The sequence below is a fragment of the Gavia stellata genome, chromosome 17 (assembly GCF_030936135.1).
Source record: "Gavia stellata isolate bGavSte3 chromosome 17, bGavSte3.hap2, whole genome shotgun sequence".
Taxonomy (NCBI): domain Eukaryota; kingdom Metazoa; phylum Chordata; class Aves; order Gaviiformes; family Gaviidae; genus Gavia; species Gavia stellata.
In genome coordinates, this window is record NC_082610.1 from 1,200,278 (window position 1) to 1,224,740 (window position 24,463).

General features: G+C 50.7%; 1 protein-coding gene across 1 annotated transcript; it reads right to left on the reverse strand.

The window, feature by feature from the left end:
- Positions 1-7,613: 7,613 nt before the first annotated feature.
- IVD (isovaleryl-CoA dehydrogenase) lies at positions 7,614-24,190 on the reverse strand. The gene is made up of 12 exons (XM_059825886.1): positions 24,044-24,190; positions 21,880-21,969; positions 19,892-19,943; positions 17,534-17,703; positions 16,033-16,126; positions 15,425-15,561; positions 14,278-14,374; positions 11,581-11,674; positions 10,274-10,355; positions 9,775-9,879; positions 9,035-9,107; positions 7,614-8,892 (listed from the first exon to the last, which is right to left on the reverse strand). The coding sequence occupies exons 1-12, from the start codon at positions 24,188-24,190 to the stop codon at positions 8,759-8,761; spliced, it is 1,275 nt and encodes a 424-aa protein (XP_059681869.1). The 3' UTR covers positions 7,614-8,758.
- Between the last annotated feature and the right edge of the window lie 273 nt (positions 24,191-24,463).

The following is a 24,463-nucleotide window of genomic DNA, read 5'->3' on the forward strand; positions in this document are numbered from 1 at the left end:
CCTCGGGGGAGAAAACGGTACTGAGTCCCGGGCAGATACCGGCTGCTCCCACGGGCACGGCAATCCCTGCGGAGGGACCGGCATCGCGTCTCAGGGGGGACACGAGCGCTGGGGGCTGCCCCGAGAGCGAGCAAACGGTGACGGCGCCAGCACGGGGAGCAGGAGGTGGTCCCCGTAAGGATCCAGGAAAGAAAGTGCCCTTAACACCCTTTTCTCTCTAGAAACAGGCTCCAGATTCATGTTCAGGTCAGGGTTTGCCCTGACGTCGCAGGATGTGTGTGAGGACAGGGATTAGGGATGCTTCTCTTTATAAAATCCTGCTATTAATGGGCTCCGGGACTCTCCGAAACACAGGTGATCTCTCAGGGGTCTTGCAGCGGGATTTCCCTACGCACAGGCTTGGAAAGCATCTGCGTGAGCCCTGTCTCTGCTCAGCATTAATAACTAACATAAATAAGTGGATGGACTCGTTTCTGTTTCACACGTGCAGAGCCAGAGAGTGCTGTCGGCTCAGGGGCTGAGCTCAGCCTCGCTCTGCGAGCAGCCCCGCTTGCATCTGGGGGTCCCTGAGCGGCCCCAGGGGGATCTGGGGGCTTGGTCCAAATGACACCCGCGTGGATATTGCTGGGATTGCGCTGATGTTACACTGATGCCAGGGAGGTCGAAGCAGGGCTCGGGGCAGAGGCAGCCCAAGCCTGGCCCACAGAGGGGTGGTGGCACTGGTGACGATCCCTGGCTGGGCTGGATCCCCGGCAGCAGGACCCGGCTCAGCATCTTGCTGCTTTGCGAGCTGTTTCTTTCCCTCTTGATCTTGTAGCTCTGGAAAGGAACCGCAGCAAGACGGGCAGGACCTGCAAAATGAAACGGGAAAAGCACCGCTGCCATGCTTATTAACCGCGCCGTCGGCTGCTCTGCAGGGCTCCGGGGCTGCTGCGCTCCCCAGCCCGGGGGGGTCAGCTCTGCCTGGAGGGCTGGGGGTTGATAACAGCGGCCGTGGGGCCGTGCCCCCTCCTTAACCCCCCTCTCAGCGCCAGCCTCGGGAATGGGAGCAAGCCGCGCTTGCAAGAGTCAGGGCTGTTTGCTGAAGCAAAAGGCCGTTTCTCTCCTCTCCTCTCCTCTCCCACCCAGGCAGCGCTGCACGGGGACGGCTGCGCAGGAGTGAGCTCCCGTTTTCCCCTCTGCTCACGGGTGCCGGTGGCATCCCCCCCTCCGAGGCTCTTGGAGGCTGCTTGACAGGTCGGCAGCTGATCGGGGGCACGTGGGGTTTGGGTTTGACACCAACCTGCAGAACCCTGTCATCCCCATTGCACCTATCTACTGTCATCTCCCCATCCCGACAGACCTCCCTGGGAGCAGTTAGGACCGTCGGAAGCCGACGGGGCAACCTCTGCACGTCCCCGAGCCTTGCGCAGGCAGATGGTGGCTGCTGCGGGTGGTTGCGTAAAGCGGAGCAGCTTTGGGGCTGCTTCACTTTCTGCCTGTTGCAAACAGCCACCCCAAAGCTGTGGACAGCCACCCCAAAGCACTTTCGCCAGCCAAGGGCTGCTGAAGCCCGGCAAGCTGCCCTGCGCCCCGGCTGCAGAGCCAGCACGGCAGGATCCGACCCCACGGGCCGTATTTCTCGCAGGTTTGCAAGCTCAGCTGCAGTTTTGCAATCCTTCGCCAGTCCCACCGGGCAGCCCAGGCAGCTCTCTGCGAAGCCGCGTTGGAAACGCCGGCTCTTGGGAAAACAAGCCCCGGGCGAGCACGTTCAGCCGGCAGCACGACGCCAGCACCTTGGCGAAGCGGGGCCCGGGGGAGCTGCACCGAAGGCTGTTCCTGCAGCGCTGGCGAGGGCTGCCTCATCGCCCATGCAGCCGTTAAGGACAGAAATCCCACCGAGTTGGCTGGACAGACAGCCCACGCTAAAAACAGCCTCCCGAGGCTCGGCAGCCTGAGCCCTGCGCGGCATAGAGGGGAGCAACTGCCCGGTTAGGTTTGCCCCAGGTGGGTTTTTGGTTTTGAACCTCCCTGGCCAGTGCCGCGAGCTTCGGCTGTGCCCAAGGAAGGGATGCAGCAAAAGAAATCGTCCCCATGGGTTTCCCGAGCGGGTCCTGGCAGCAGGGACAGGGGCAGGCCAGCCTCTGGGCACAGCCACCTCTCCTTGCGCCGGCGTGAGCACCCGGGTGCCGAATCACGCCAGGGACCCCGCTGGGCTGAAAAAATAACCGTTTGCTTTTCTTCTCTAGGTTGGACTCACCAGCCAGCTTCTGCTTTTTCCTTTCCTGGGGGTCTCAAGCTTCTTCAGACCAACAATGGGCTTGTTCTCGCTCTGGAGAAGCTCCTTGCTCTGCAGCGAGGCACGGAAGGGACAGGGGCTGTGCGTTTCCTAACGCCCCAGCACAGCCGCTACAGGGGATGGCTGGTTCCCGGGGAGAGCATCGATCCAGTGCAACCCCCTTCGCCCTGCAAACCCCCGGGGCACGCGAGCTATTTTCATCCCTTCAACAGCTGCAGGAAGACACCCTCACTCCCACCTCTGTTAAGGGAGGCAGCTGCAGCCAGCTCGGCGGAGGGCTGGAAAATCTCCCGGCCGGGCTGTCCCAGCTCCGACACCGGACATCCCCGCGCAGGAGGGGGCTGTGCTTGTGCAGAGCCCATCGCTCCACCGAAACAGCCTCCAGAGACTCCACATTCCCTCTCCGCCCTGCTCCGTGTCCTGTCTGCCTCGGACAAAGGCGGTGCTCCTTTGAGCGGGGTGTCCCGCCGCTCATCCTACAGCCCGGAGAGATCCGGGCTCGCACCAAGGCACCTCAGCACCTCTGGGTGCCAGTGCTGAGCGATGCACGTGCCACCCTCTGGTCCTCGTGCCGCAGGGCACATCTGTCCGACGGCACTGTCCCTACCAGAGCGGGCTGACACGCCACACGTGACCGGGAACGGCAGGATCCTCCCGCCTGGGAGACGGGGGTGGCGAAGGGCAGGGCGTCCCGCAGCAGCACTGCCTCAAAGGCTTGGTTTGGTTTGGGGGGGCACACGCCGCACCCAGGCTGCTCACCGCGGCAGCTCGGGGCTGGAGCGAGCAGGATGGCTTGGGGAGAGCTCGTGCTCTTCAGGGGTTCAGGATCGCCCCGTTTCTCCGGGGTCGCTTTGAAATGAGGAATGCCCAGCCGGACCCACACCTCCGGGGCTGCCCAGACCTCCGCGTGCCGAAGGGGAGCCGGCTCCTCTCCCCCCACGGCCGGCGCTCCCTCCTCCGGCCCGGCGGATGGGATGCCTGCCATTTCCTTTGGCGAGCGCACCGAGCAGAGGCTTTTTTCCCCCCATTCAGGCTGACAACTGGGCCTCAGCATCAGCTGCGTGTTGCTCAGCATCAGCCTTTCAGCAAACAGCAGGTGCAAGCGGTGCGACCCCGGGCTCCGCTGCAGTAATCCCCGCTCCCCCCCGGGCCCCCCTCGCGCAATATTGTCCCCTCGGCTCAAGAATGTTTTTGTCTCCCCTTCACAGTTGTGAATTCTTTTATATATTGAAAAGAAATCTCTTTCTAATCTTCCTGCCCGGCCGTGGCTCGGGAAGAGCGGGTGCCTCGCTGCAGGGGGGAGCGTGGCCCGGCACAGCTGTGCGGGAGGATCTGCTCCCTCCTCGGCAGCTGCCTGCGACGGCCCCCGGCCGAGCCGCCGCCAGCGCACGCAGGACGTAGGGGATCGTGCCCTCTCTGCCCGCATCCGTGGCAGCAAGAGCGCGCGGCCGCAGGGGCTCTCGCCCCCGCCCTGGCAAAGAAACCAGCTCGCCCACACGTGGGAAACACGGAGGTGACACAGCAGCAGGTCTCTGCTCCGTCACCGACGTTCGTCCACCCACAGCCAGCTCTGCCAGGAGCCCCGGGGAAGGGCGTAAAGCAAGCGAGAGCCCAAACAAGCAGAGCTTTTGAATACTGCATCAGGCAGGGCCGCACGAGGGAGGCAGGGGCAGGAGGGATGCTCGGGCGCAGGGACGGAGCGATGTGCTGCACGGGGCTCAGGCATCACCCCAAGGCTTGGCCTCAGCACATCTCCTCCGTACAGTGAAAACACGACTTGATGACACTTTCGTTATGTGTCACCCAGTACTGAATTTGCGCAGCAAAGCCCGGCGCAGGAGGGAAACATCATCCTTCCCGCAGGTTACCAAAGCCTCCCTTCCCCTCCTGGACCAGCCCCACAGGCGAGAAGCCGCATCCTCTGCCACACACGTGCACAGACAGGAGCACACACGCCGCTAAAGCGGGGGGACGGTTCCTGCCTTCCCCCGGGACAGGCGGCGGGGAGGGAGCGGGGGTCACAGGGGCTCCCCGGGGAGCCGGGCTCTGCAGGGAGCTGCTGAGAGCGAGCGGGTGACCCTACAGCAACGCAGCAGCCTGGAAAAAACATCTGGCAGCCCCAGCAGCCGCCCGCGGAACTCAGGAGGTGGTTTTGGGGGGAAACCAACCCACACAGGTCCCTGCCGAGAGGTGGGGACAAGCAGTGCCCTGCCCGGGACGCTGCGCAAACACGGGTCCCTCTCCTGCAGCCTGAAGGGCTCGGCCTGGTTTGACCCCCCCGGGCGAGAGCGGCTTTGCCCACGGTTCAGCCCCGCGCCGCGGCGTGAGCTCCCTTTGCAAATAGTCTTTGATATAAAGCACAGCCGGCCTCACTGCAGCCAAACCCCTCCGCAGCAGCTTTTACCTTGCAGACGTATTTTAGAACAAATGTCCTTGGCATGTTTGTACGATGCTGCGGGCAGCCCCGCAAAAACGGGCTTCTGTTTAAACTCCGGTTTTGGACACGGCTGGGGGAAGCCATGGTCCCATCTGCCCCGAGAAGCACGAGGCAGGACACCGGAGAGCCGTCTGTCGTCTTCGCTACATCTTCCACTTCCCTTTTGACATGAGTTTCTGCACCAAATAAGTTTCAGTACCTGTTCTGGCAGCATCGTAGCTCAGCACAAGCCCCACTTTTCCACGAGAAGCTGGCTTTTCCCGCAAACAGCTCCAGAGAGGACTCGCGGAGCAAAGGGGCATCGATCAAGGACCCAGAACAAGTTTCCTCACACAAATGCTGTCAGCATTTACCGCAGCTCGGATGTACAGCCGAGGAGGTAGAAGAGAGCAGAGCTGCGGCGTCCGTGGCAGGAACACGGGGCAGGAGGGTGCAACCCAGACCTTCCCACCCTTCCAGCGCTCGGAGCAGTTCAAGAACCTGCTCTCGGCTGTGAAAGCCTTGGCCTCGCACGCCTGCCCCGCTGCAGCAGCTGCAGCCGGCTGACATCCCAAGGTCAGCACATCCTCGGGTCCGAGCGGAGCTGTTTCTCAGCGGAATGCCTTCAGCTGCAAAATTCACCTGCAAGAGATCAAACGGAGCCAGAGCTTTGCTACCTTCAGGACATTATGCTCAGACTGTTCTTCCATCAGGCGTTCAGCCGTAGGGAACAAGCTGCAGAGCAGCTCTGATCGCACACAGCGAGAAATTAATCACTGAGCCGGGTGCCCCAGGACCCAGCGGCTTCAGCACGGGAACCCAGTGTGGTTTTTCTTCTTTCGAGAGATCAATAAACGGCTGATCTGTGAAACCCACCCAGCTGCTCGGGGACGGACGCTTTACACATCCAAACCGAGACTGGCTCTCAGCCCTGCCTTTCCCGGGACAGGCAGCAGCCGTGGATTCCCGGCAAGCTGCGAGGCGCTTCCTTACGAACCTGCCTCGTTGAAAATCCCCACGTTCATACACACTGCTAAAATAAACTCTGTGTTTACCTTCATGAATAATTCCCTCCGCTCTCCGTGCTTTCTCTGCCTAGCAGCCAGCCAGCTGCAGACGGGGCAGGCATCCCGAGAACCGGGAAAGGTGCCGCACACCCAAGCCTGCACTGCCGGCAGCCAGAGGCGCGTCAGGCTGGACAACTTCCACTGCAAATTCAGAGCGGACACGGTCCAGGTCACGTCCAGGGGCACAGCGCCCTTGCGTGTTTTCCCTGTTAGCTCTGCTGCTCTCCAGAGGAGGCCTGAGGCACAGCCCAGACGTAGCACTAGAAATGCATTTTTGAAAAAATGAGGCTTAGGGGGAAAAGCCGCGGTCGGTAAGAAAGAGGGAGGGATGACAAGGGCTGCCGCCAGCCCGGATGCGCTGCAGTGGGTACCAGAGGGGGTCTGCACCCGCCCTCCACTGCGAAACACCCCCCAGGAGCACAGGCCACCCAGCAAAAGCTGATTTTATTAGTATTGCGTAAAGATTAAAACCCTTACCCCCTCAAGAGCCCTCCCCAGCCCTTTCTATACCACAGCGAACCTGCTCAGGGCGAGGAAAGCCAGCCCTTTCCCAAGGCAGCCCCTGCAGTGCTGCTGTGGAAGCGAGTGAGATTTGATGAACAGAACCCTGCTTCCGATGGATGAATCTCTCCCTCCACCCTGTCCCGTGATGCGTTAGACATTGATTCATGTTACCTTTAACTCCGAGGTGCCGATCAGCCTAGAAAGCAAAGGCGTTTATTATGTGTATTAAAAATTAGACCTCTCCAATGTTAGAGGACAGGTTTAAACATCTGCAGGTCCCTTTTGTCTCAGAAACCCCATTTTTAACAATCTGAATCTCGCAACATCCTGACGTGGCTCTAACGCTCGTTAGAGAATCTCCCCAGCCAGAGACAGATCGTAACACAGTGATTCAGTTCCTGTGTTCTTCTGAGAGTCTTCAAGGAAAATTGCAGTGATTCATTCCCGTATTAAAGAGCCGAAGAACACGCGGGTAAAATCAGAGTTTCCGACAGCATTGGAGATGCTGTGCCTGCGCTCCTCACCACCCTGCAAGTGCTCCCGCCACCTCTCCGGTTAGATTTGCCATTTTCCTGGGACACAGAACCGCAGCTAGCGTAGAGAGCAGACGAGCTCTGCAGCACCGGTTGCTCCATACCTGCCCTGCCCACAGCCTGCCGGGAGAAACACGGGAACACTGCTGGAGGGGACGAGGGCTCAGGGGTTTAGGGGTGGACAACTGCCCTTACTCATCACAGCAGGAATCCGCTACCCAAATCGCTTGGGCAAATCCGAAAACTCCTGCCCTCGGTCTTTCACGGGACGCTAGACAGGGGCGTAGCAACGGCAGCGGTTTTGTGACTTGCACGTACAGGAGGAGACATCTGTAATCACTCTGTGATAAAATATAAATGTCTGGTCACATAAACAAACTCCTACATTAATGTACTTAGTGTTTCGCATGCGAAGTGCGCTTCACTTGTGCTTCAAGGCTCATTTCCAAAGCATTTTCAGGTGCGGCTCAACAAGATATTCTTGACAGGCCACCCCTGTCCACTCTCTGCTGCCTCCATCCAGAGATTAAGGCTGAAAATTAAACCCTGGGACACTTCCAGAGTGACAGCCATCCACCGCAGCCCAATGAACATGACGTTTGGGAAGAAGGCACCACCACCATGACTTTAGAAGCTCTTTCTAGCTTCTCAGTGAAGTTTTGTAACTTTGTTAGAAACACTTGGTGACCTACCTGGCGATTCGGGAAAGTGATTTTTTCTTCACTCTGTGGCATTTTAAAATTCTGTATTAGACTACTGTCACGAAGTATAGACAGATGTCAACTACAACCAAAAAAACCACACAAAGCTTTAAACTCTTTTTTGTTCAAACTGCTGGGAGGTTGCCTACATGGCAACTGTTTAATTAATTGTTCTGTCATATTTACAACATCCAATTTTTCTTTGTGATTCATTCTTTAAGGCTGGCAGTACACGGTGCAATTTTCTTTAATAACGCTAGGTAAACTTCAATTTGCTGTATATAATATGCACTGAAAACACCCACAAATACTGCTGCGCTCGCTCTGACTTCTCTAGCCAACCGAAGGTGGAGTAGGAGTGTATGCTTTTGCCAAAAGAACAACCTTCAGAAAAAAACCAAATCCCCCAACCCAAAAAGTCAACCTCCTCCTGCCTGCTTCATTCACGGATGTCACAATACAGGTCTGACGTTTTAACTGTTCCCAGAATGATGGATGGTGACACCTCTGAATGAACGACACAGCGGGAGCAGTCAATCAGAGCAGCAAAGACTTGGGGCTGCACTGAAATATCTTGAGAAGCGGCAGGAATAGGAAAGGAAGCGTGCAAAGAAACAGATGTGGTATTTTAACGAGGTTTTAGGAATCATCACCCAGAACACTGCTTTGTGCCTCGATGATGCTTGAGTGTTCCTGACAGCCACCCCCATGAGGTGGTTGGCATTGAGTTCCCAAAATGGAAGTTATTAATCCCATCGGAAGGTCACAATGGAAAATTTCACCTTCCAGTGGTAATATGCTAAGCGCTAGCTATTTAATGGCTCTCAGCTTTTTTTTTTTTTTTTTTTTAAAAAAGAACAAAATTGTTCCCTCATTGTCCTTTTTTTTGGGGGGGGTTGACTTTCTGTACTCAGCAACGGCTGCCTCTCGTTTTGGGCACGCTGCTCACCAGCCTGCTTCGACGGCAGCATGTCCCCCGCGTGAACCACCGCCCTGTAACGCTGAGAAGCAGGATGGCTTATGAACAGGATGAATCAGGATGATCACGAGGAGAGAAAAAAACACTTTTCCTTCCATGCTACCATCTGATTCATTCTGTTGAAGCCCAGTCCAGCAGCATCTGTTCACAGAGCAGGCAGAAGAGAGTCCACAAGTGACGATCCCAGAATCACAAGCAGGAAGAGAAAGGGTTGTGCGCTCCAGTCTCCATGGTCAAAGGCCTCGTGGTGGTCAGGGTGCTGCCTCTCCGCTGGTGGAGGTTACTTAAAAGTGGCATTAAACGCCCTGCCAATGATAAGTCTGCGCACTTCACTGGTGCCCGCTCCTATCTCGTAGAGCTTGGCATCACGCAGGAAACGCCCCATCGGATAGTCATTGATGTAACCGTTCCCACCTGCAATCAAAAAGAAGTCACAAGTCGTTTCTTCTCTCTGATTTCAGCGGCTGAGGGCGGGATGGGAGAGCGCTCTGCTCTTGCACTGCGCTTGGCTCTCTCCAGCAATCACTCAAAGAAACAAACGCAGCCGGTGACTTACCCAGACACTGAATCCCATCCAGAGCCACCTGGGTAGCACACTCCGCTGAATAGAGGATGACTCCAGCGCAGTCCTAAAGGAGAGTCGCAACGATGACAGAGTCAGCAAAGGTGTCACCTGCCCTTCTCCAACCTCTGCGTTGCTCTGACTGTTCCATTACTCTACAGACATGTGCTAACAAGCCTGAAATACTCGATCACAAAGGCACAGGACTCGTTCCCCAGCGAGCAGGAAGCTCGGCAGTCTTTGTCACTACAGAACACTTGTGTCAGGACTGTAAAGGCCATGTGAAGACAGAAAGAAAAGAAAAAAAGAAAAAAAAAAAAAAGAATGCAGCAGGGGGGCTGGTCTCTCACAAATGCACATCATACCCGCGGGAGACCGATGTGATTTGGGATGCAGGGCTCTGTGCTCCGGCTGTTAAACACTCGGTCCCCTCCTTGGACAGAGGTGCAGTGGCAGTGCTGGTTGTGGGGATGACACCACCTCAGAACGGCTGCTACAGCCCCCGCGAGAGCCAGGGCATTGCGTTCGGGCTTCCAATAAACGCCTGCTGATGCTGCTAAATCTGTTGCCTTGTAGAACAAGGCTTTCTTTTTCTTTGGGGGAGAAAAAAAGCACTTAGGGCTGCGAGCGAGTCATTTTAGCCCCCCGTACAGAACCTCCACCCTGCTCACGATCCGAGACCAAAGGGAAAGGCATTCCCCCAGCAGACACGGTCCGGGTGGAAGCGAGCTCACCTTTGCGTTGAAGTGGCCCTGGTCACAGGCCTTTGCCACGTTGTAGACATACTGCCGACACGCCATCAGCCGTGTGTACATGTCAGCCATTTTGCCCTGCATGAGCTGCATGTCGCAGAAGACAAAAGAGACACTAACGTGAGCGAGGGGAAGATTATTTTCTGCACGAGCACCGGGGATCACCCATTCCCCAAGCTATCTCAGAGAAACGAGACAAATGAGAAGACATGGCTTCAGCAGACAATGTGAGGGAGCTGGAGGTTCTGTCACTTCACAAACTCCCAGGCGTCGGCCGCTGTCCCTCACCCACCAACAGTGGCCTCAGGCAGATGGGCTTAGAGATCCCTTCACCTTCTCACCACACCATTACACCACGCAGCCCCAGCACAAACTCCAGGCAACCTCCACGCAAAGACCTGCCACGACAGAGCTCTTTGTCCTCTCATTTTTAAAGAGAAAAGCAAGACGACAAAAATTGGTAATTCCTTTTCTGCCTCACCTGGAAATGGCCAATTTTCTGTCCAAATGCCTCCCTTACATGTAGGTACGGAATTGCGTGGTCAAGAACAGCTTGCATGAGCCTAAGAAAAGCACAGATATGCAGGAAAACAACAGAACTATTAATTAATAATAATGAAACCTTGGCAGCGCAATCTAAAGCAAAAAGTTTCTCATACCGAAAATGAAATGCTGCTCTCTTCCTGTAGCTCCACTCAAACAATGCTAGGAATAAACTCCAAAGGTCCCATTTTTCTCCCTAGTGCTCTGTACGTTGCTCATTTGGGACATCTTGTGGTAAGGCCTTACCTTCTTAGTTCAGGGGACTGAGACGAAGAGTTGGAGAGCTTTCTTACAACTGTAGCCAGGACAGTTTGTGCTGCCTTGCATCTCCAGAGACCACCAACTCAAGGAGTACTAGTCAATACCATAAAAAAGCACAGGCAAGAACAAGAAGGGTGAAAAATCCTCCTTCTGCTTTGTGGAAGATGGTCTTTCCACATGAGGATTAGTACAGAGAGACCACCTGGGAGGACAAAAGGACTGTAGGGTAAAAATAATTACTGGGGAGCTTAAGGACTGAGTAAATGAAGAGCAAACCCTTCACCCTCTCCAGTGGTTCTTCCATGTGACAGTCTGGAGAGTGTTTTATGTGTTAAGGAATCGGTAATGCAAATGAGCTGGTTATTCACAGAGTAATACACACTGTAGGGATACACAAGCAAGCAATCGGGGAGCAAGGCAGATTTACCATCTCTGGAAATGTTTACGTCAAGACTAGTATTTTCAAAAGCATGCTCTGGAGGGTCTGCGGCCTGTGCTACACTGCAAGGCAGAGATTTGCAAACGTTCTTTCTGGCATTGCTTCTTCTATCCCTTGCCCCTCAGAGGGTGTTCCACATAGATGATTTCAAACTGAAAAAAACTGCACGAGGAGCGGAGAGGCGAGGAGAGCTAAAGGAAAAGGTGGTGCAGAGGCAGAGCAAGCCGTGGCTGCCTGGGAGTGCCCAGCCGAGCGCCCTCCAGCACGAGCCCATCAGAGCAGCTACCACAGAGCTAGAGGTCCCAGCAGCTACAGGATCCCCCTGCTCCTGCCTCCTCCGCAGCTTGCTTCCTTCCCACTGCTCCGACCCAGCCACCTCCTCCCAGCCATACTTTCCTCTTCTCTCAGAAGCTGCCCAGTATCTCAGTTCTCCATCCAAGACGGGTTCTACTGAGAGTTGCCACCCCAGCTGGAGACCCACTGGGCTCAGCGATCGTGAAGGATCCTTCTGGCCTTACAGTCTATACGAGATGACAAACCCTTACCCCAGTGGCCCTCCAGACAGCACAAGTCTCTCCAGGTCCAGTCCACTCATCAGAACGTAGACTCCTTTGCTCAGCGTCCCCAAGACATTTTCAGCTGCAATCGGCAAAGGAAAGCGATTTACTTGTGTGCAAAGCTAAGACAAGCTGTTGTCCGAGGGCCTGTGCTGGCTGGGGAGAGGGTTCAAACTTTCAGTCCCATTCACCTTTCTTTTTGGCTCGAGGCACAAACATTCAGGATGGGCTAGACAGGCGCTGAGTTTTGATACATATACTCCCTACCACTGAAATGTCTTTTCAAGCCAACCAAAGCCAAAAAGGAAAAGGCAGTAAAGGGTTATAAAGTGCATCTACAATCGCTGCTATTCTCCTGCCTGTTTTCTAGAGAGTAAGGTGCTCTCCAGAGATCTTCCAGCTCAGCATTTGTACCAACAAGAACAGAAGACTTAATAGCCTGGGAGGACAAATCGGGAGCCCCCTTCACCATCCCATTAGTTTGTATCTAACCCAAACTGGCAGCGTTACCATCCGATGTCTACGCAGTGCGTATTTGAAATGAATGCAAATCCTGGTCTGATATGCTTGGGTCACCTCTCTGAGCATTCCCAACGCAGGAACCAAAGCTTACACAGGCAAGCAGGCAAAGCTCACCACTTATCATTATCACACGTCAGAGTGATAGATATTAGCCTTCGGAGACTGGAGAATAAGAATAGTCATTATCCCCCCGTCTGGGAGGGGGGGTGAACAGAACATTGCAGTTGTTATAAATAAATGTTTTAAAAGACAAGTATTATTTCTGTGAAAATGGAACAGGAAAATAGCTGCTAGATATTAGATAATGGGCTGAGAAAAAAACCTCAAGGAACCCTTTCACTTTGGGACAATCTAAAGCACACACTGATGTTAACAAGTATAAAAGGAGAAGCAGGAACAAAAGGCTCATCTCAGCAAGGCTGTATTCTTACAATCCGGAGAGAACTTAAAGCCTAACAACCGTGCTTTGTAGATGGACAGAGATTATCCACTGATCACACCATATAGGAGAACTGACATATACTTCAGGCTTTGATCACAAGAGATCTGAGAGGTGTGATATGCAAAGTGAAAATGAGACAGGACTTGTGGGCACATGCAGATAGTCTCCCAAAATAAATAATCTGGTTTTCAGTGGCAGAAGCTCATGGACTGCATTGTCTCTTGCTTATTGAGGAGTATGCTGATGTAGCGTCTGGAGAAGTGCAGCCTCTACAGCACCATCATCATGACCGTGGAGCTAGAAAGAGGAAGAAGAATGAAGCTTGGCTCTCAAAAAAAGCCCAAAAGCCCCAAAGACAAGGAAGAAAAATACTAATAGCAAACATTGCTTTGAAGAAAAGAACACAAATGCCAGCATCGGTAATAATAGTGACAAAGCTGTTCATGAGTAATGGCATCTCACAGCTAAGGACTGAACAGCCTGAACGCTTTCCTGTACGTCCAGGGAAAAGGGACGGATAGGTATGCGGTGAGCTGAAGGACACGCGTGCGGGCTGCACAAGGCAGGCAGACCTGCTGGCTGCGTATCACAGAAAAAAAAAAAGCTGGGGCTCTGAACCATCTTTTACCAACGCAACATGACCGAATGAATCCCTGGACAACACTGACTAGGAGAAAAACACCAGCCGCTCAGCAGAGCATGGCTGACAGCGAAACCCACGTATTTTAAAGCAGATGGAATTGCAGTGCTAGAGGACATCTTGATCTGAGAGAAAGATCCTGCAGACATATGAAACTGCATCAAACTGGTTCAGCTTCCAAGGCAGAAGATCAGAAGCGGCATTAATGGCCAGCGTGCAAAGTGTGTTAACTTTCAACACTGCAGTGATGTGCTTCCCCGAGTTATCAGAAAATGGAAATCCCGTTACCATGAGAACACGCTGTTCTGTACGGATGATTACCCAGGAGACGATCTGAAGACTTGGGCACTGGCCTTTCTGCTTTCAGAGTGGAGGGATCCAATAAAGTTAGAAATGTCAGATTTCAGCTGAAACTCTTTCACTTACTGCAAAGCAGCTTTTGGTGGTGTATGGAGAGCAGGAGAGTTACTTGCTCTGCAGATACGCAATTAGGATTTTCACGAGTTCAGATAAGGCATCTCCTCCACTTGCTATATAGTGGCTGTAAGTTTTCTATCAACAAAAATAGCCACTGGAGTAACAAAAATGGCCATTACAGTGGCCCCTGCTGTACTAACTAATGGGGGAAGGATGTCCGTTTTCAGGTCCTGACTCCAAAAGAACTCAGAAATACTACAGGCAAACCAAAAAGTCTGTTGAAAGTCTCCAGTGATTTTGGAAAAAAAACTCAAAACGTCAAGGCAAATAAGCTCTCCTATACACAAGATGGGGAGCTCTAATGGAAACAACCAAGCTTCTTTGGAAGCCTCACCTAGGCTTTGCAGAAGCAGCCGTTAAGAGTTGGTCCATGAGGGTGAAACAGGAGTGACCGAACAAGGGACGTGCTCATTCACTGCAAGCCAGCAGATTGCACTTTTCCAGTTTCACCAGCTCGGTTGTGAGGTTGCCAAAGAGCAGATAACCGTCTGCAAAGCCCTCTAGGTCACAGTCTGAACAGGCACGTAATTAGCGATCCAATTGATCTGATCAAGAAGACAGGAAGCCACCACATGCATACTGCCATGATTTGAACCCAACTCACCGGGGATCTTACAGTCTTCAAAGATCAGTTCAGAGGTATTAGACCCTCTCATTCCCAGCTTATCGAGCTTCTGGGCTGTGCTGAATCCTGGCATTCCCTGCAAAGTCAAGACAGTAAAAATACATTTCAAATCTCAGTTCTGACAGACTAAGTAAAATCACTAGAGATCTGTGAAATTTCCCTGATCACACGAACATGCGTGGGCTACCAGAAGGGACTCAAAGCGAACTGCCCACTCGGGGAACAAGAACAGGTTAAGTGCAAGTGCAGAGGAAGCAAATGAGCACAGAAACATGCACACGTGAGAGGCACATATCAACTGAGTGCATCCATTTTCTAATGCACATATATATTAAATAAGTTATCTGGACAGCCGCCAACACTGACACTCCTCTAGAGTAAGGGTTGCAAGCTCTGCCAGCAACCGAACTACTCCAATCACTAAGTCAGGTTCAGTCCATCAGAAGGCTTACTGAGCTCTGAGAATTTTTATTTCCAGTACCATTTATTTTACTACAGCTTCCTGTCTTCCTTGTGGTGACAGAGATGTGCATAGCATAGCCTTAAATCATTAAAAGGGAAGAAAAAACCCAACAGATCCGTGTTTCCCAAGGGCTCCCCGTTGAACAGCCCATTTCTGCTCCCTTTGGCCTGCTCTGCTTTGCGTGCATGTTTGGGTCACTTCAGGATTCCAAAGGGGGAGTGTAAGAAAATGGGGGGAAGAAATAAATAGAGCTATTTTAATGTCTTGGCTTAAAAAAATCACCACGAAGTTAGCTAATGGGATAGTAGACATATTTACAAGGCCTCCGATATCTCTGACATTTTTGGCAACAGGCAAGCCCTTTTATATTAGAATCTTGTCCCTTCTCTCCACATTTCTAGCCCCAAAGAGTGGCTATACGCTTGGATACCAAACTCCAGGAGTGCCCAGCTGACAGTGCAGTATGCCACGTCACTGGGGCAGAGGACTGATCTCATGGGTTTATACAATTCAGTCAGGAAATAGTTTGTCTTTGAGCACGGGGCTGACAGTTACAGAAAGAAAACTAGCTGGCTTCTAAATGAGCCAGTTGGGGGGAAGGACTTCGCTTTAAAAACTACACTACAATAAGCTTGTGAGAATTATTAAACAGTTTAAACCTACCCTCTCCACAATGAACGCAGTTATACCTCGGGAGGCTGGAACAGCATTAATGTCAGTTTTAGCATAAACGATGAGAACATCTGCATCCGGCCCATTGGTGATCCAAAATTTGTTCCCATTCAAAACAAAGTAGTCTCCTAGAAGCAAAGAGCTGCAATCTGTTAGCTCACAACAGAGCAACACCCATATCCTCACTCCATTTATTTCAAAACAGGCTTCCAAGAATGTTCTTTATGACCCCCCCAAACAGCACACACAAATCCTTCCCAAGTCTAAGAAAATCCATTTCCTTAACTTCTGGAGTCCAAAGACAGTTTAATGAATGCCTGACAAACTAAGGCACCTAGCACTGGTTCCATAATACCACCGACCTCTACCACCATCATCAGAAGTCCACTTTTAGACCTTCAACCATCCACCCTGTGTCTTCACTACCTGGCTTTATCACATGTCGAATCTTCTGGGAGGCAGCACAAGCCTGCAAACACGGCCCGCTATACCCAAGACTAAGCATCGTCTCTCAGCGGTGTTGGAGGAGGTTAGTCTAGATTTACAGGAGACATTATTTACACTGGCTAACTATCCAGGCAGCACGTGACAGGCTTTACCTTTCTTATCTGCTTTCAGCTTCATGGACACAACATCAGATCCAGCATTGGGTTCGCTCATTGCTAAGGCTCCAATGTGCTCCCCGCTGATCAGCTGGAAGAAAAGACAAATGTAAGAAAGGGAGGGGGAATAGTGGCATTGTTTCTGTTCCCTTTTTAGCCTGCCTTCCTTTTTTTTCTTCCCCTGCACCAAATCTCCGCAGTAGCTGTTCTATGCAAGAACTGCAAACGGGAGCCGTTGTTCCTGGCAGAGTCCTAGCAGGGAGCTCCCTTGTGCTGCCGTGCTGAGGGAACGGAACCAGATCACAGTGGGACGAGAAGGATGACTCAACTCATGTCTGAGTTAGATGAGTACAGCTCTGCTTATAAAACACCATCTCCAGGAAGGTGCCAAAAGAACCATGCAGGCAGCCATATGCCTTTCACAAGCTCCTTGTTCTGCGCTTTAGGACTGCCCTTTTACATAAACAAGAGCTGTTAAACACAAAAGGCCAATGAGGGGGATGAAAAGAGATCGCGAAGTTCTTAGCAATGTTCTCATAGCCTGGTTCCCCCACACTCACACTACAATAGCAGATGGACCCCCTCCTTCTGTGCCTGCTCATACCAGGCTCTGGCATAGCTGTTGCTTCCTCTTCACTGTTCCTTTCATCCTGCCCTTTTCTCCTTGCTTGGTGTTTTTTTTTCCCCTCCCTGTGTACTTTTATCCATCTTCTCCTCCTTTTGATCTCTTATGTTTTTAAAAACAGACTCAATGCTTGAGATATATGTTCAACCAGTTCAATCCATCAGTGCACGCCTACAGAAGTCTTCGTGATCTGCTCAAAACTAGTTGAGTACCTCTGTCATGACCCAGGACAAGCAGGAACTAGTGATCGCACATCTCATTGGAAGGCAGCGAATGAAGGCATTAAAATACACCTGAGCAGCAATGAGGACAATTCAGGGTTGCATATTAATGGGCTGCACAATGCTTTGAGGAAGCGACACTGCACTTTGCACATGATTTAAATCAAGTTTCTTGTGCTGATAATTTTAGTTGCTGGGATTCAATGTACTAGTTAAGTTTTTCCATGCATTTAAATACTGAAATCTGTTTAACATGCTTTCGAGCCACAAACATCACTGCCCCAAATGATGAAGTTTCACATGCAGTTAATTAGCATAGGCAAACCAAGCATTTGGGCAGCGAGAAATGGAGAATATAAAATAGGAAAGCAGTGAGTTTCATTCAGAAATCTCAAAACAATTTGGGAATTTGGAAGAGTATCATCCAGTGTCACTTCAAAGCCTCATTTAGTAATACAGCTCCAGAGAGCTGGATTATGCTGCCTACAGGCACGGACCTCGGCACAGGCTGAGGTCAATATGGATTAAGAGGACAAAAGTTAACAAGGTAGAGAAGGGCAAGTTTGGCAAGTACAGTATTTCCTAAAGGCTGGGTCACTGAAATCAGCTAGTGCTTAAAACGCTACACGCCATGGAAGACACAGCGACACACCTTGGGCAAGTACTTCTTTTTCTGGGCCTCATTGCCGTTACGCACTAGCTGGTTGATACAAAGGTTTGAGTGGGCACCGTAACTAAGCCCAACAGCTGCTGATGCACGAGAAATTTCCTCCATCACCAGCACGTGGTCCAGATACCCCAAAGCAGATCCACCATATTCCACTGAAAAGAGAAGAGAAGAGAAACCTCACGTTAACCACCATGGAGTATATCACACATGCACAAGATCCTGGGGTCGGGCTCAGTCTTGAATGAGACCTAAGACACTTACAAGAGAGCTTCTGTTTTTGACTGACCCTGTCCCTGAGCTAGGCACCTCTGGCTTTCCCCATCCTCTCTGAATTTCAGTTTTTTTATCTTAAAGGCACAGTGATATTACTATATACCTAAACACATGTTTACATACACACAAATACAGTCACATCGCAAAGTAAAAGCTTTGCTCTACAGGCAAGAAGCAAGTGATTGTACTGCTAAGAGAAGAACTAAAACTAGAGGACATAAACACTGCGAACAAGTCAGGGAGGTGATCCGGGAGCACTCGCTCGTCATCAACATGAATGCTGTAGGCAAGCAGCAACAACGGTAAGAGCAAATATGTTTGCATGCTCAGAGCGACCAAAGAGCCGAGCGCACAACCTGAGCTCGAAGAGGGCTACTGCCCCTGCCCCTAACTCGTCAAATTAACACAATAGCCACCGGCGTTAGATGCAGTCTTTCCTCCCACGTCACTCATTCTGACCCCTGTCCTTATCCGCAGGGCTCTCTACCCTCTGAAATCACCCCTCTACTACAAATCAGAGTTTGGCGTTCCACTATCAATAGCCAGAAAGACAGGTTTAACAATTTCTCATATATGCCAAAACAAGAGAGATTTCTATTCATTCCTATAGGATGGATGGCTTGGGTGCTATTGCCTCAAGAAAGGAAAGGTAACTGCCTGCCGTAAGCAGTATTGGCCCATGATTGCTTTGTACTGCAAATCGTACAAGAAAATAATCCTGCCAGACAACTCCTCATATAATACAAACCGTAGTGTGAGCTAGAGTGATGCTGCCCTTTCGAAATTACTCTTTATGTACACCATGCCTGTATTATCCTTCCATGGCAGCTACATACTTGCATTTCTTAACTTAGCTCTTTATAAAATAAATGGAAAATTACATCAAACCAACACAGTTTTCTTAGTTTCAAAAAGAAAACAAAAAGCGCTGTTATTTAAAATGTTCCCTTAATAGACTTGATCCACTGGCGCGCACATACGCCATTTAATTGAGCATACGCCCTCATAAGATTTCACATTATCTTCACATCCTAAACCCCGGACTCCACCTCCTACAACAAAACCAGTGCCAATAAAGAACTATACAGTCAAAAATAAGGCAAAAAATTCTGGGCATAGGAGGGTTTTAGAGGTAAATCTTTGAGGAAATCAAAAAGGACAGGACTCATGAGGGGATGGCTTATTTATAGTGTGGGAAACTGCTGTAAGCCTCAGGCACAACATCAAAGAAGAAAGAAGGTAAGAGTGAGAAAAAACAGGAGCAGCAGTAAATTGGGAAGAGTAAAGAGAAAGAAAGCAGAAATACAGACTCTTTCAAGCAGACTCAGTGCCACGGAAAGAAATGCAGAGGCATTATTTCAACGCATTGCTATTCAGCTTGCTTCTGCAGAGCCTTTGCGCACGCACATCGAGAAACACAGACTTTACGACGGGGAAATAAAGGCCCCATTGGCTGCTTTTCTCCACTAAGGGCTTCTCCTCATTACACCGCGTTAGTGCATTCAGCATGACCACAGCAGCCTCAGTAATCTATAACATTAATCAAAACACTTTTCAACTAACCTGGACAAGGCTGAATAAGATTTACCCTGATTTTTTCTGACTGGTTGGATGTGGTCAGCTCTCCATTAGTTATCACAGCTTTTCACAGCATTGTTTTATACCCTCTAACTTCTCCTATTAGAGATGGATGTTTGTTCTAGGATACTTTTCTCTATAGCTCTCGTTCTTCAAAACTTGCAGCAAATGCTTCATATTGGAGAAGCGCAAACACGTTCGAGTTGTATATGTTACGTCTGGGGAAACCATTTCTGAACAGTACTTTTAAATTGTGAAAGCCATTTTGCAATCGTCCGGAAGTCTAACAAGGAAAAAGGATTCCGAGTCAGTGAAGAATAACAAAGGTTACCAAAGAGTTTTTAAAAAACTTGAAGATGGGAGCCTGTGGACAAAACGGATGCCGCATCACAGACAAGGTTGTTATGAACTGCAAAGGGCGAGTTTAAGCAGTCTCTCTTTTATTCGAAGAATCACCCCGCAGAAGGTAAAAGGTGGGAACAGACTTACCAGGAGCTGTGATCCCCAGAACTCCCAGTTCCCCGAGTTTCTTCCAAAACTCCTACAAATACAGACCAAACAATCAGTCCAGACTCGCAGTCGGGGCATCAGCGTAAGTTGTTTTCCCAGGTAGCTCACCGGACACATCCATTTACCTTACTCCTGGGATATCTCAGAGGTAAATACACCGATACCTATCCCTCCTGCGGCAGCGGCTCCATCCTTTGGCCTAAGAACCCCAACTTAAGGACGTTAGTTACGCTACATGTGGGAGTAGTCTGTAGAATTCCATGGAAGCTCACAAGCCTAAATTTAATTCTGGAAGGACAGGTCCTAAGATTGAACTCATTGCCCAGTTTAAGGAGAATTTTGATGAATTAAAACCTCCCATTAATTTAAAAAATTGCACTTCTAGGCTTTCATATACTACCTCTTGCTAAAGATTATTTAGGATGTTACGACTGAAATTTATCGTTGCCCACTACCTCACGCATCCTTGTTGCTCTGCTTTGGCATCACCGTGTAGGCCTATCAGCCTGTGGTTGCCACAAATAGCAGGTAGCATAAGCTACCCAGGACTGAAACCTTGGCAATACTTAGAAGAGTCGCTATTAGCTGGCACTTTAAAACTCTTTTGAGTAAAACAGAAACCGATAAGTAAAGCCAAGGAAGGCTCCTTGGGAGAGATTAAGAAAAGGGAATGTTACAGCTGGGGCAGAAGTGCTGCCCGCCCCACAAGCGGCATGAGAGAAGTTATAAAAGGTGACCACAAGAGAGAATTCGTGAACACTCTGGACTTGTGAAGCTAAAGGAGCTGAACCCACAAGGGCTGCCCAAGTACCTAACCTACAGGTTTTCAAGACTGCCGGGACACCAGACACACACGAGGACTGGGCAGCATGACCGAGTTTCGCATGGTTGGACAACACCTACGCTACAAAGTTCATCTGCCAGAGGACAGGCTGTCCTTCGTGACCACTGACTCCTCCATTTGCCTGTTACCCAGATTTATCCCTCAGGCAATGCCACCACTCAAGTGACAGCCACGTGATTCGAGGCACGGAGCTGCCGGCTGACTTGAGAGACATCAGCTGCATCTGGCACACGGCATCGCAGAGTAAGAGGGAAGCCGTGACATAACGCAGTAGCAAAGGATGTCACCCATGAGGACCACACCTATGCTGGAGGGGCCATCTCTTTGCTGCTGCTTCAGACTGTGGCCTCCCCTCTTCTCCATGACGGACACACAGGTGAATGCTCGTCACGTGGCCTCAGCGATAAGAGAGTTATCAGTGAATAGTCTCCAGAGACTTCAAAAAGTATTATTCAATAGCTCTGGATGACATCTGGTGCGCCAGACTAAATTTATATACTTAACTTCAAAGCTGCGCATATATCCCTGAAAATGTCAACATCAGAGCTCTGGGAAATCCTAGCAGATGTTCTGAGCTTTTTAAGTCTTGTGGAGCTTATGAAAACCAATAGCTAGATCTCTCATTTTCATCAATCAAACCATCCCCTTGCCCAGAATTTATTGTTTTTATTAGGAAGGCAAGTCTCAGCTTGACAGCCAAACAACTCTACATTTCAGCATTTGCACACAATATTTTCACAACGAATTTGAGAGGAAACTCAGCTGTCCAAGAAGGCTCCTAGCTAGGAGAATACAAAGCACATATTAGAAGAGGAGTCTGAACAGAGCCAAGCAGAAATACCACGATGAGAATCCAAACAAGACCATTACGAATCCATCTTTTTTCTTTTCTTTTTTTTCTAACTGGATGCTGGCTGGGTTCTGCCCAGGTTGCTGAAAGTTGTGAACAAAAGACAAAACAGGAAATAAAAAAATTGTTTTCTCTATGGCTTTCAAGTTTGAAAACTTAATGCATATGTTCCTGTGGTGCGGACTGGGATTCTTTGTCTGAGCTGATGTACAGATCAAAGTACAGACAGGCTTTCACTACCATCTATTTTAAACGCACACATGAAATACTTACCCGCATGCCTTTGAATTCATTTTCCTGGTCAATCTGTTGGGCCTTTGGAGCCAAATGCTCTTGACAGAACTTTGTCATGGTCTGTCTAAGCTGAGAAAAGAGATGAGGAGAAAAACATGTACATTACATCTCATCAATATGTTGTCATCTTCTTCCCTAGGATACTGCCAACATTCCCCTGCCAGGTGACTCCCGGATCCCTAACCCAGCAGCACAAGACCATAAGGAAATCGAAGTTTCAGGTTACTGGCTGAACAACCATACGAAAGGTCTTTTAAAGAGAAGATACTGATGCACTTAAGTTCCTCTCAGCATTTAACCTTCACAGTCTTACCCCAACGTGAGAGGATGCTGCTTAACCGCTGCCTGCCCTAAGGCTTCAGGGGATGGTTTAGGTCAGGAAACCTTGAAAGCTGATGAACAGCGCTTGTGATGTATTAGCCCCATCCAACAGCTGCTTACAGTTACATTTAATTATATGCAGATGCCTGTAATAAGCACGCATACTAATTAAAATGTGTTAGTGTATCAGACTGGAAGTACATTACTTATCCTACTATTTGCTTCAGAGGGAAAATTTGATAAAGTCAGGTATGCTCATTGTTCCAAGTGTTAAAAAGTCTCAAAATCTTTTTCTAAATTTTAAAATCTGAATACTTACATACATGTATTCTGCAGAAGTCTATACGCATACTAAGAAAACATACACAATATCTTTTTAAGTGTTTTTAATATAAAGATTTAAAAACTCTTTCTAGCTATTATGGTAGAGCTTAATAATACCATTTTTCCTTTCAGTTCTTCATTCCTACAAATAAATGCTGGTGAAGGAACAGTCTTAGAGACTGAAAGCCTCTGCTGTATAACCAGAACCTGTAGAAGGGGGAGAAGCCACAAACCATAACGTGCCCAGGCTTCTCTGCCCTTCTCTCAACCCCCCAACCCAAGCAGCCTCTTTTTTACAAGTAAAAAGATATGCTAGTTTCCATGGCCACCCAGACCTTGGATTCCAGTACCACCAAACAAGTTTGCCCCCTGTTGATTTTTTTTTCTTGTTAAAGTTTTTAAACATTAGATATGTTTCCATTGTTACAAAGTTGACAGCAGGAAACTTAAGCATAAAGCTTGGAAGGAAAAAAAAAAGCCTAAAACCATAATAAAAAAAGTCTTAATCAATTAGAGACTGAGGGATAGACTCAGACAGACATCCCTGATACTCTAAGCCAGCTTAAAGTTACAGTGCTGTTAATTCACAGCTTCTCTAGAATTACTGAAGAACTATTTCTGATTTTTTTTCAGCTTTTCCACCAGATAGACGTGAACTACAAGAATATTTTCTTCCTTTTACACCTGCTGAATGTAGAAGCACAAAGAAACACCACGTTAATTTGAGCTGATAAGGCTATAAAGTATGAGCACAAACCTGGCAAAGAATAATTCTGTAGCAAGAAAGAAGCGAGAATAAGTAGGTTTATTTTGTATGTCCGTACGCTTGCACTGTCTTACTTATGTAGAAAGTAAGGCTGTAGCTCCAGACCCGAGGAGCACCAAGGAAAAGAGTTTAAATCGGCAGAAGCCTGCCTGGACCAACCCTTGGAAGACACTGCTGGGGCAGCAGGAAGTACTGCTGTGACGGCTAGTGGTAGGCTGCTGTTGAACACAGGAGAAAACAGTAGAGCTAAGAACTACAATCCTAAATCTTCAGGCCCCCATTGGGCAAGAGAACAAGCTGGGAGAGCTGCAACTTCCTTTGAGAGGATGTGAGGAGAGCCGATTCATTTGTTTCTCTGGGGCTCACAGTTCTGATCGCCCTTTCTGATCAAACAGGCCCAACGTGAATGCCGGGGACTTTTTCTCCCTTCACGCAGTGCTTCGTGCCGTGGCGTTCCATTGCGCCTGCCCCCGACGAAGCCAAGCCGGGACAGCCGCAGCTCCCGGGGAAGGCTCCCGCCGGGCACGGCAGACACGTGTCCGGGGCGCGCCCCCGCCGCCGGGGGCCGCGCCACGCCCCCCCTGCGCGCCCGGGGATAGGCCGGCTGCCCGCAGCCGCGGCCAATCAGCGCCCGGCAGCCCCGCCACACCCCCGGCGCCTGAGGCCTCCGCCCCCCCGCCCCAGCGCGGCGGCCCGCCACCGGGCAGCCCGGGGAGGCGGGCGGGCCCCTACCTGTCGCTGCTCCTCGCTCAGCCCGTTGACCGTGTCGTCCACCGCCACCCCCGCGCAGCCCCGCCGCAGCAGCCCCAGCGTTTGGCGCCGCCGCGCTCCGCGTAGCCCCGCGCCCACCGCCGCCCGCCCCAGCGCCGCCGCCGCCATAACTGCCCGGGCCCGCAGCGGCGCGCAGGCGCGGCCCCGCCCCCGGGGAGCGCCCCGCCCCTTGGGCGGGGCCCGGCCAGAGGAGGGAGGCAGCGGGCAGAGCTGCGCCGGGGATAAGAGCCAGTGCCCGCATCCTCCCAGTACGTTTAATGGGTTAAAACCAGTAACAGCTACAACAGGCTGTCCAGCAGCGAGATGTGCGGCGCAGAGCGAGCCCAGGCAAGGCCCCGCAGGTGGGGAAAGAGCAAGAGGAGCTACAAGCGCTTGACACGC